This window comes from Prinia subflava, chromosome 9 (assembly GCF_021018805.1).
Source record: "Prinia subflava isolate CZ2003 ecotype Zambia chromosome 9, Cam_Psub_1.2, whole genome shotgun sequence".
Classification (NCBI taxonomy): Eukaryota; Metazoa; Chordata; class Aves; order Passeriformes; family Cisticolidae; genus Prinia; species Prinia subflava.
In genome coordinates this window covers 15,994,760-16,007,310 of record NC_086255.1, presented here as the reverse complement: position 1 = coordinate 16,007,310, position 12,551 = coordinate 15,994,760, and the positions used below count along the sequence as shown (strand labels likewise).

At 36.4% G+C, this 12,551-nt stretch overlaps 1 protein-coding gene across 1 annotated transcript in view; it reads right to left on the bottom strand.

Moving 5' to 3' along the window:
- PLCE1 (phospholipase C epsilon 1) overlaps window positions 1-12,551 on the bottom strand; it is a 135,572-nt gene that overhangs the window by 73,090 nt on the left and 49,931 nt on the right. Inside the window, exon 3 of the mRNA XM_063405641.1 lies at window positions 2,670-2,961. Within this exon, the coding sequence (XP_063261711.1) occupies window positions 2,670-2,961 (292 nt within the window). The remainder of the gene's footprint in view (window positions 1-2,669; window positions 2,962-12,551) is intronic.

Genomic DNA, 12,551 nt, shown 5'->3' with positions numbered 1-12,551 from the left:
TAAAGTAATGGGCTGCTCTTTAAACACACTGTGCAAGAGAGTGTTGAACTTTGTCTCCAAAAATTGCAAACATTTTGAAAGAAAAGTAGTGGAATGCTGTCTAGTCCAGAAAAGGTATTCCAACCACAAACTCAACAACCCTTGAGATCTTTTCAAGGCTTCATGATATAGACTAGTTCTATTAAACAAATCTACTTCTGCTTTGGAAGCTTTTTAAGAAGTCTCTTGAAAAGCATGTGAAGTGCAGTAATATTTACTCTTTTGCTGACAACTGATTTGGAGTTACAGTGTCTGTCTTGCCAAGAAGTCATTACATGTGATACAGCCCTACTTTCATGGAAAGAGCTAAAAACTTGACTGCTGATTGAATTCCTTCTTCATTTTGCTTTGCTTGCACACACAGCTTTTACTTTATCTATTACACTCTCTTCAACTAAATTTTTCAATGAATTTTTGCACTGTTACCCTTCTGAGTCTCTTTCTATCTCATTGTAGGAAGGTGCGTGGCAGTCAGGTGCTACCTACCAGGGTTAAACAACAGCTATTAAAGCACAACAGGATCGACAAGTTCCCTTTTCAATACCTCCAAACAACTACTGAGTGAAGTGTTTCCATGACATTCTGCATCCTGATGGACAAATCCTCCATCATATTTGATGACAGAGTTATTGATGTGAATTCAAATTTCTCAGTTTTAGATGAAGTTAGCTGACTGAGGTTAAATGCAGCCATACAGAGGATGTTAGACAGATGAAAATAACCTTCTTATCAATCTGTATGGACAGGACAATTGCTCAAAAGGTACACACCCATGAATGATGGCCAGGGCTCTGAATTCAGAATGCAGTTGGGTTCCTTGCTGATGCCAATGACTTGGTCACATCACAGGTAATACTCCATATAAATGTTTTTAGAGAGGACTCCTAGCATTTCTCAGATATAATATATCATCACAATATAAATGAACAGGAAGCTTTCACATCCAGAAAATTTCAATATCCTAAAGCCACAGGAAACCTCTTCCTCACCTAAGACCAGCACAGTAAATCATGCCTAGACCACTACAGTAAATCCAATGTCGACACAGGCTATCAGTGGAATTGCAAACTGAGTTCAAAATCTTGGCTTTTTTTTTAATGCCTTACATCCTTTGGCTTAGAATCTAAAAACACACACCACATAATACCCCCAAACTAGTGCAAAGTGTGCTGGTACATGGAGTACACAGAGTACACATGTGCACTCACTAGCTCAGGCTCCATAAAAAGATGTAGCTGCATCAGCAGCTCGGTGAGCCTGAGCTAACTATTGCTGCTAAGTTCTGAAGCACATGGCTCAGTTCTTTTAACCTTGCTTTCTGAGCTCACAGGAATGTCCCTGTTTATTTTTCCAAAGCACTTATCTCCCCAGAACAAATAAAAACCAAACAAAATAAAACAGAAAACCCTTCCAAAATTGGACATTTTACTGTACATATCTGCCTCTCACAGACAATGATGGTATGTGAAGCTTAGCAATGTTGCTCAAGGTACTACTGAAATTCATTCACATGCTATAACTTTGCCATCTGTACCTGTAATTCTTAAAATATTTTAGTGCCTCTCTCTGCCCTTTGATTTACCTACAGAGAAACTAAAACAAGAAAGAGCCACTTTTTGGGATAAAAATAAGACAGTCATATATGGGCATAAACTATGCCATTATTTGTTAAAAATTAAGTCAGTATCTGTTAGTTAAGGAACCATGCTGATTTTGCACTTATTTTGTCATATTCCTGTAGAATTTTGGGCAAGCTATAATATTCATATGCATCACTTTTACCCTAGTATGACTGAGATACTATATCCTTTTCTTATGGTTTATCAGACAATGATAGATCTCCAAATGCTTGAGTAACTTACAAAATATTCTAGTATTAATTAAAAATTAATCAATAATGTTCTGTACAAAACCATCTTTTAAAGCACAGACTTTGTACCAAGAAGGCTTTGTTTAACTTCCAAAACTGCCTAAACTAAATCACATTAAGGATATTATTACATATGAAGATGATCAGCATGGAAGTTTAGTATGCAACATCCATTTTCCAACAGGCACTTTCTATACAGACAATACCAAAAATCTTTGAAATGATCCAATACTACACACATGATGGACCCAGGAGAAGACCAACAATAAATCAGTAATGAATCATACACACTTCACAACACAGTGCTATGCTGACAGCTACTTGTATAGTGACAACAGTAATAATCAAACAGAGCATACACTCCTTTCTCTGGTTCCGAACCCAGTCAGCCCATGAGCAGGAGCACTTGGTAAATGAGAAATACTACACACAGAAACACTCTAAAAACATCAGTTTAGGCATTGAATTTGGATGCAGGCAGAAAATATTCCAACATGAAAAAAACATGAAAAGATGTTTGTTTTGTAATAGGATTCTTTTTAGTTTAGCTGCATTTTTACTTTATTAAACTAAGATAGCTATTCATTATGATACATAATAACTGCAAAGGAAAATTCCTATTTGAAAACATAAAACCTTTCTTATCTGTTAACTTCATGGATGAGTACATAAATTACTGAATACACCATATAGTGTTAATAATTTTACAACTCATCCTATATTTTAAGTGGACAGAAATAAAAAAAAAAATCTTCATTACCTTTAAGCATTGTTCTTCCAGTTGATCCTCCAAAGATATTTAAAAGACCACTTCTTGCTCCTAATGATGTAGTTGCTTCTAGTAAAGCACCAGTTATATAGTTAGAGAGTGCAGTCCTCTGTAAAGTGGCACGATATTGACAGTGAGCACCTGTTACACATGGTTTTACACAAAAACCATCTCCTTTGTATATACAGTCTGTAACAGATGTTGGGAGCTTTCTCAGAAAATGAGGAGTATATTCAAAAAAATCTTCTGCTCCTTCCTCTTCTTCTCTCACTGTACTGAAGATCTGTGGAGAATGCAAAAGCATGGACTGTTAGCTCATTTGCTTAGGATAACTCACTGAAAATAAAACAATTCCAAATGACCATGACTTCTTGTGAAGTTCAATGACCTTCAATATCTACTTATCCAAAACTGGTTTGTTAGGACTTTGGGTTATGGTCCCAAACAGGATATTTAAGTAAGAAGTCATTCTGGCTTTCAATCTACATTTAAAAACATTCTAAAGATAACCATTAGACTAAAAAAACCCACATCAACTCATCAACATTTAAAATAGAGAATATGCACACAATTGTTTATAATGCTATTAGATCTGTTGTACTTCCAGAAAATCTTAAGAGATACCAGTAGCAGAAAAAACAGATCAACTCAGGGTTGGTACTTTTTCTCGCTGGGTGGGAGGGGTTTTGCAAACAGAAATGGTTTTAATCACTCTGAACCCTCTTTCAAAATGTTCCGGTGTCACATTTATTGCATTACTTCCAGCCTACGCACAGGTCCTCTATCTTATATTGGTTTAGTACTCTTTTTCCAATATTTGTGATAACACACTAATGAACTTCAGTCTGTGGCTTAGCAACTAAGTAATGTTTGCTTATTTAAAAGTGTCTAATGATCAAAGCAAGAATCTGGAAGAAATCTCTTCATTTAGTATACAAGGGGAGACTTGATGCTTTGCATTCTTGTATGCTGACTTTACTGATTAACATTAATAATTTGCTTCAATGCTCTGTGCTTCTTAATTACAAAGTGTAAACTAAAAATTAACACAGGGAAAGGTCAGTATAAATGTCACCAGGACAGGTGCTCAGACAATTTTTATGAGGTTGTTCCCCACCAGTCTTAGATGTGCAGAAGAAACAAGCTGATGGCTTCGTGACATTTTTTTTCAATTAACGCCTTGTGTCTTGTTGCCATCCTTTCCCACATACAAACAAAATCCAGCCATCCATCAGCACGGCAGAGGCTGCAGCCAGTCCTACAGAGCAAGCACACACGTGCTCAGTCAATGATACGGAACTGTTTGCACAGCCTGCGCACGCCACATGTCAGAGGCACCCTGCCCACAGGACACACACGTGCCCAGCCACGGATCCAGGGAAGGAACAGCTCCTGGTACAGGGATCTCACAGCCCCCCACTTCTGCCCTGAGACTCGCATTCACCCTGCTCTGTGAGTGAGAAGGGCTCCAACTCCCTGCTCCATGAGGGATCTGACCCTCCACTAACAGAAGAGGTGTTTCATCTGTAAACAAATTGCAGAAAATCAAATACAATCCAATATATTAGGTAGATACTTGTTATCTTAGCTTTAATTTTTGTAACAACCATGTTTGAGGGGAAACAGTAAAATTTTATATTAAAAATATAGTAATTCATTAACTAGTAACGTAATTCAATGATCTGAAAAAGAACACTGACATTTATTAACATAAAAAAGAAACTTTCACATGTTGACTATGGTTATATATATCTCAATTCCATTAAAAGATAGCTTCTGTAATGCACTACACCATGATGTACTACACTACTTATGCACTATACTACAGCATGAAATGCTGTGGCATCTGTCTTTTTTTCCCTCTCCTGCAAATTTTCCAAGATTTGTTTGGACTGAGGTTTCTAGGAATATTATACCTGCATCTTTATCTTCTTTTTTTGCTATCTGGCAGCTTTATGGACTTTTAGACTGTCAGTACAGACACATCATCCACTTAATTCAGAAAGAAAATGTGCTCTTAAAGCATGCCTTACCTGGACGGGATGTGTGTAGATATCTTTTATTTAGCTGTCTGCAAGTACCTTTTCAAAAGGTGTATTGTGGCATAGTAAACCTTTGGACTACGAGTGTGTCACACACAGCAGACATAATTAGTCTTTCTAGCTTGTTTTTAAAAATATTTAGTTAATGAATACAATTTAACTTCTCAAAACGGCAGTTACCATCCAAAATATTTTTAAAATTGGGTTCTGCAACTTATAAAGGCCTACACAATGTTCTGTTGCCTACACAACGAAAATTTCTTCCAGCTGCCAAAGCAAAGAAACCATTTGTTGACAGAAATAGGTGACAGTGTTTTGCTGGAGAGATTATACATAGAATAATGGTGTTAATCTCTTCTGTGTAAAGTAGACTTCGGGGCACTTGCTGTCTCCAAAGACTTTTGCACAACACATAACATTTTAAAATTCTGTTTGTTTTGATATGTTAAAGTTCTGAGCATGTTACCTCTGCTGCACACAGATGAGGTTACAAAAAATTACAGACTTACAATGTGTATACTTATCAGCCCCTGAAAAGAACTGAAACAATCAGAATAGCAACAAATCCCTCAGGTAACTGATAGGAGAAACCACCTTTCACAAAGATAGCACCAGACAATTGGGGAAACTTAATCTTGCCTGGGAGACAAAGAAGTTTATTCCAAGTCAGGGTTTACTGTTCATCCTGGCAAAATCCAGATCCTATTGATGCATATCACTACCAAAGAATGACTAACATAATTAAAAATGAATGTGAACTGAAAAGAGTAAAATGCAGCACCAAACTGAAAGCTACCCATCCAAAAACAAAGCCTCATTTTTGCGTTACTTATCAAATTAAAGATTCCAAAACCACCTGCAGTCTGCTGTTGTCGTGTCTCACTTACTGCACATAAAGCAGTAACTCACAGGAAGCTCAGGACAGTATCTATCTCTAAAAGTGTTGCAATATTAAACATTCTGTAATAACACACAACACTTTTAAAATAAGGAACAAGATGAAACAGGAAACTCCACCTACTAATACACCAGTATTCCAGTAAAAGTATACTATGACTTCAATAGATTTTTACTGTCTTGTCTTTATAAAGGAGATTTTATTGGTAAGTAAAAGGAAAATAAAAATTACTTGCAACATACAATATTTCTGATTTCTACAAGAGAAAATTGTCCTCCAACTCAAAAATGAAAATTAGCATTAAAATGAAGATTAAATTCCAACAGAATTCCATCCTTTGTAGCTTTACAACCAAGTCCATATTTGGAAAATGTATGGAAACAAAATAGATTATTCAGCTCTTAATAATGTATGCAATAAATCATCAAAACTTTACTTTTAAAAACCCCTCAGTTTTGCTTCTAGTAACTTAAAATGGTAAGTACAAGTTAACATATTGATAACCTTCAGGCAATAAAACTTTCTTACTGTGACAACAGACATATTTTGCCAAGACATTAAAAATATCTTTAAAAATACCTATAAGAACAAGCAACTTATGCTAGCCTTGAAACTCTTCTTTATTTTTCTCTTGCAATCTTTCTTTTCTGTTTAATCATCATGCAATTGCAAATTGCAATTGCCCTTTTCTCCACAACATTACTATAGCTTTACTGGGTAGAAATGGCAGAAACCTAAACACTGCAGCCATTTACTGCCCAGTTTCTGACACATATTGCCCCCAAGGAAGCTGGAGATCATGGGTGCTGCTGTACTGGAAATATCAGATATAGCAGTTCATAAAGAATAACTGTGATTTCCTACTTAAACGGAAATGTATCTCTTACTGTAGCCTTTATTGTTTCTCTTCTTGTATTTTTTCTGCCTCAAGTATTTAGCTTAGAACCTGGAGGCATGTTATCATATTGCCAAACATCTAGCAGCTGCTGTGCTTTTGAAACCCAGAAACTGAAATTATGAACAGAAAATGTCTCATTATGAGGCAGCAGGTTTAATTTCTCTACCTTTATTAAAATAACAAAGAATAGGTGTACCCAAGGATTTCATTGCAAAGAATAGTCATGAAAAACTATGCTTATTGCTACTGCACTGTAAAAATATGAGAAAATACAGTGTAATGATGTTCAATTCTTCACTGCATCTGTCCAAATGCTCTAAACACATCTATCAAGATATCCTGAATGATCAAGATGAAATACTGAAATGTAAGAGGTGTGTGTGTGTGTTCAGTTGGTGCGACACATTTCAGCCTGATTTCCTGGCTGTTCACCTGCATTTCTATGATGGAGGGCTGCTGACAGCAGCCTGCCTTCACTTGTTGCACGCTTTTAAAGCATTTTTAAATAAATGCCTGCAAGCCATAAAGGTATATTAATAAGTAATAACTCTCAGGACAGTATGGGTTGAAGATCATTTAAATATCTCCTTTGAAAACACAAAGGTTTTACAGAAAATACAAGCCTAAACACAACAAAACAGGAAATACTGCTTTTTTCAAATTTGTTCTGTTCCAGGAAAAGTTACATTAAAATGAGGAAATTCTGATGGTGATTTTTCATTTTTGCCATGTAGATTTTTCAGAAGAAAACCCTTACTAATATTGATCAAATGAAGCTAACAGTGATCTCAGAAGTCAGGACCAAGGAGCATTCCAATTGCTTTTACATGCATTTATTCTATTATTTAATTCGGATATCTATAGCATGGAATACAAGCACAGTCTGCTATGAAAAAAAACCACCTTTGGCAGAGAGAAACTCTGCAAGGTGAACTTGGGTGAATGAGGCATTAATGCACAATTGATCAATATTTCAGTTTTATGTCTTCCAAAATGATACTCCAGCATAACACTTTGAAGCATATATTAGTAAAAATGTAAAAATAGGTAATGCTGATAGTTAATTTTCTAAAGTACACTGGCTTTTCTCAACTTTATCTCATTATGACCCTAATTATCTTGTTATGACCATACCCCCACTGATTAGTTCATGACATTTCAAGATCATTGCTAAAGTACAAATCTTCAACTCAAGGTCTTTCTAAAATATGAATGTCTTGTAACAATTTCTGATTATGTATCAATTATAAGAACTGAAATACATTAAACCCTGAATGCATATTTTGTTACCCCTAGAATAGGGATATGTTTGTCTTTCTCCCTACTGTGTACGTGACATTCTCAAGAGGATACGCCAGAGCCCACATCTCAAACAGTTGTGCAGGTTGTTCAAAGCCAAAGGATTTTACTGTGTATGACAAAGAGGATCCTGTGAAGAGCTGAAAGGTCTGCTCTGTCAGGACTATTTCTTAGCTCTCTTCACTGGCAAGTCTTGTTCACTTCAGCAATTGAATACATGAACTCTTCAGAAATCCTTTCAAGAAATTGGACATTTGGGAAAATGTTTTCCAGTGTTTGGAGTACAAAAGCCCAAATTTTGACTGTTAGAACATTGTCTTCTTGGTGGTACTCAGCAGCCTGTAACCAAATAAGCACACACCAGGACAGCTGATGAAATTTTTGGCTATGTGTCTTATTGAGTTTTGATATTTTACAAGAACTAGTAGGGCAAGGTTTAAGATAAAACCTGTGGTCAATTAAATTCCATTCCCACCTTATTATTCCAGATGATGTGGATGAATACAAATACTCAACTGTAAGCTTTTCTAAATTGTGGCACCACAGAAATATGTGAGAGATTGATGACTGTGCAGCCCAGCAGGAGATGAAACACCATTCTCATTACAAATTCAAAACAGCACTGTAACAGCTACTAAGAAGAAAGCTCTACCCTACCTGAAACCAGTACAACTACCTCTCCCAAGTTTCTCTGATCTGTTGTTTGTCATGACACTCTATTGCAGTTTCTTCCTGTGGCAAACATGAAAACAATTCTCTGACAGTTTTGCAAGCTGGTATCAAACTCAGAGAGTCCCACAGATCCTCTCCCTGCATCTCATGATCCAACATTTTTGGCTAACAGGCAACATTCTCAAAATACAAACAGCCATCCCAGATTAAAATAAAATAAAGTACAATCAAATAAAGGGTTACATATTATGATGCCTTTCTTCACACTCAACAGCCTTTGGAGATGTATTTGAACATCACCCTTCAGTGGCTTTGCAAGCCAACAACTGCCCCACCAAGCAGAACTGACAGCAGATCCAGCAATGGCACTTGCCACCTGGCCTGCCTGCATCTTTACCAACAGAAGAACAACTACCACCACCTGAAGATTCTGCTCAAACACAGCCATCTGGCGCACGTTTGCATTTGTGCTCGAGAAATAGCGCCAATTGTAAAGGGCTGCTTTGACAACTAATCAGCAAGAAAGCTGGAGCTATAAACACATATTCAAAATGAAATACGTGCAACTCCGCAAAAACAGAAACAATGGCAGAGATTAACAGTGTTCTTTATACCTTAACTTGTTCATATCTTGGTCTCTATGTATTTTCACATGGTGCTTAAATGTAATAACTTGCCTGCTGAAATGCTAGCTTTTGTAATGGAAAAGTTCCTTAAAATATCCCTAGACTGCTGAAACACAGTTCTGTATTTAAAAAAACTGCTTAGAAAATAGGAGGATATGGTGCCATAGTATAATCTGAAGTGGACTTCATAACATATGAGGAATGCTATGTTGTCGTGGGGAGTGGGGGGCAAAGGCAGGAAGAAACATTCCTCAAAAAACATATGCACAGTAATCGGTGCCGCAACAGTTTCACCCAGTACTTGACAAACGAGCTATTTGCTGTAAGGCATGTGCAGGGTGGTGCTGCTCACAGGTGTTGTTCATCTTTTGTCTGGGACACCATAAAGAAGAAAAACAGGCACTGCTTTGAGAACACAAAAGCAGCAAGGTTTGTTTTCCGCAGCAGCATCCTGCGTCATTTGCAATTGCAGGAGGGAGTAAAAGCAAACACCATATGCCCTCACTGCCCAGGAACTGGTGAGAGGGGTGGGAGGAGTGTACCTGATGCCAAGATACAGCCTAGCATATAGTATCACTTTCTCCTTTCAGTAGTAATCAATCTCCCAATTCAAACAGAAGTTGCCCTCCCTGGGGTAGGGCGCGTACAACTGCCAGAGGAGGTGCGTGCATTGGAGCCTATCCAGTCTCCTTACACATCTGAAGGAAAGAACACATCACAGGAAAGAAAGAAAGGTCTTCAGGCATCTCTTCATCGTAGCAGTCAATGCTTGTTCCAGCATACTCACATAGCTTTCCTAATGTCCAGTGATATGTGGACGTTAGACTCTCTCACTGTGGAAGACCCAGATATTTTCCTTTTCTGCAAATCATCTTCAGGTTCTAGCAATTTAGAAGAAACACTGTGGTGACCTGTCTGCTGTGGAAACCCTTCCAGCAGCTGTCTTGCCAATACCCTTTTTGCAATGTCTGCTCTCAAAAACGTTTCCAACCCCTGTGCTCTCTTCAAAGATGAGGAATGTTTGGTTTCTCATCCTCTTTCTACCGCCTCATCTATTTCTCAAAGTTCACTATAGCAGCTTATGCCAAACTCTGGGCTTACGTGTTTTTTAAAAATATTATGTTAATATGTATACTTACATATCTGATTCAGAAAGCACATAGATTGCTCCATTCCCATATCTCTCATGTTAAAATTCATAAGATAGCCAGTGGTAAGGGTTAAAGGTCATAGAACTGGCTAATTCTGCTTTTACACAGTGTGATGCTGCATCCCTGCGAGTAGAGAAACCGGTCAGAATTGTTTAAGAAGGTCTCAAACTCATTTACACGAGTAAATGTGCCAAAGCTCAGACACAAAGTACACGTAATAAAACTGTCTTTGTAATTATACAATCACTATTTTTACTTGTATAAAAAAGGCTCATAATTGGATTTTATTGTACTTTACATTCTGGACTTACAATGAAAGGTGGATCTTTTCAAATCTATCAGACACAGTTTATAGTTCAGATCTGTAGTGAGAAACCTAAGGATTAAATAAATGTAAAGTGTAACAGAACCCTGAGGTATCCTGAAATATTTTCATTTGTAACCAACTTTAACTGATATTACAGTAAAAGATTGGTAGGCAGATTATTACAGCTATAAAATTTATGCATCCTACCCATGGCATACAGCTAATAAAAGAGCAAGTTTTCCTTAGTACAGGAAATCTAGTTCTCATTTTCTAATTTTATAGACACTGAATCCATGCCTATTTGTTTGCTTGTACTTCAGCTGTTGGGTTCTTAGGGTCACATGAATAATTATAAGATTATTTTGGATAGTACTTAGGGGCCAGGAAATTCTCAGAGTTTTCATGACTGAATTGTTTGATAGACTTTTAGGTCAGGATACAGAACATGATTTCATGAAACAAAATAACTTTGTTCTATAAAGAGGCATTTTCCACTTGAAGGGTTTTTTTAAAAATTACCCAGAAATAGAAAAGGCACAATTCCTTGTCCAAAGTCACAACAGAATATTGATACTTGAACTTAGCTTTAAATTACATGCTTAATCATAATTTACTGATAAAAAGTGAGTCTTCATTCATCCCTGTTCACAATGAATATTTAATAACTACCCTACAAAAAGATAAGAATAAAAAAGGACCATCTTGTAAATTTTTAAAATAAAAACTTTGGTTAAAACTAAGTGATCAAAATAACCCATCATGGCACAATGAAGCAATTTTTTCTTATGTTGGTTTCTTGGATCAAGAAGATAGTACCTTCAACACTATTCATCTTCCCTGGTCATTTGCTGCTAGGGAAGACAGTGATGCATCTGCAAGTGTAGGAAAGCTAAACATGTGAAGACACTGTGAATAACTAATACACAGTGCTGTAACCTAAAATGTAACTTCCTGTTTTCCTTGTTTTTAACTGGGATATTCAGCTGCTGCCTCTAAATAACTGTCCTGCAGAACACCGTACATTCAATTTCCAGATCATATTTTTATTTCATGACACAACTTTGATGATAAATACCTAATATACACTAATAGCCATATCTACATTAAGACAACTGTATACTGGAATAAAACAGAATCTATAGAAGTAATTGTCACTGAAAGAGTTTTTGATTATCATCTGAATCTGCTAACATGACGAAAGAATGGTAACATTATGATTAAGTTAAAATTGATGCTGTCACCAAACGGAACTTTGGAAGCCAAGTCCAAGATCTAAACACAGGGCATTGATTAATTAATTATATTTCCAGTTTAGTTTAACTTGACTGAAAATTACAAAATAGATAATCTTATGTTTTGCAATTTTCAAAAGTTTTAATTCCTTCATCACATTTAAAACATGTTTTTTAAGGTAAATATGCTTGTTTTAAGAGAATGAGTACGACTGAAAAAGTAGAGTAACTGAAAAAGGGAGAAGGAATAAGAGCACATTTATTCAATATTTAAATTAATTTCACTTTTTAATTGCTGATGAAGTACGTTTCTGCAGGACCAGAGCATATGTTCTCCTTTCTTTTCCCACTGGAGTGGAATGTCAATAGAGGCTTGATTTTCAGAATTTAAGGCATCTGGCTTAAGACCAGATGAACAAAAATACTTTAACTTTCCTTATTCTCTGGAGATTGTTACAGACCCAGGGGCTAGAGTTTAGTCATCCATGAGATTTATTTTGCTTTAGCATTATCTTCAACTAAACTTTGAATACACAACAGCTTCCTTACCAAAATTCATAGCCACTCTGCTCAGTGTAATCATTTTTATAAATTGCAATTATATTACACTGAATTACATGCATAAGTGACCTGTGTATATACTTAGCCTCACAAAATGAAGGATAAAACCTAGATTCCTATTACAAGCTTCTCTTTCATAGTACCACACCAGTTCTGAAAGCACTTTGACTTATTAATCTGTAAGTAC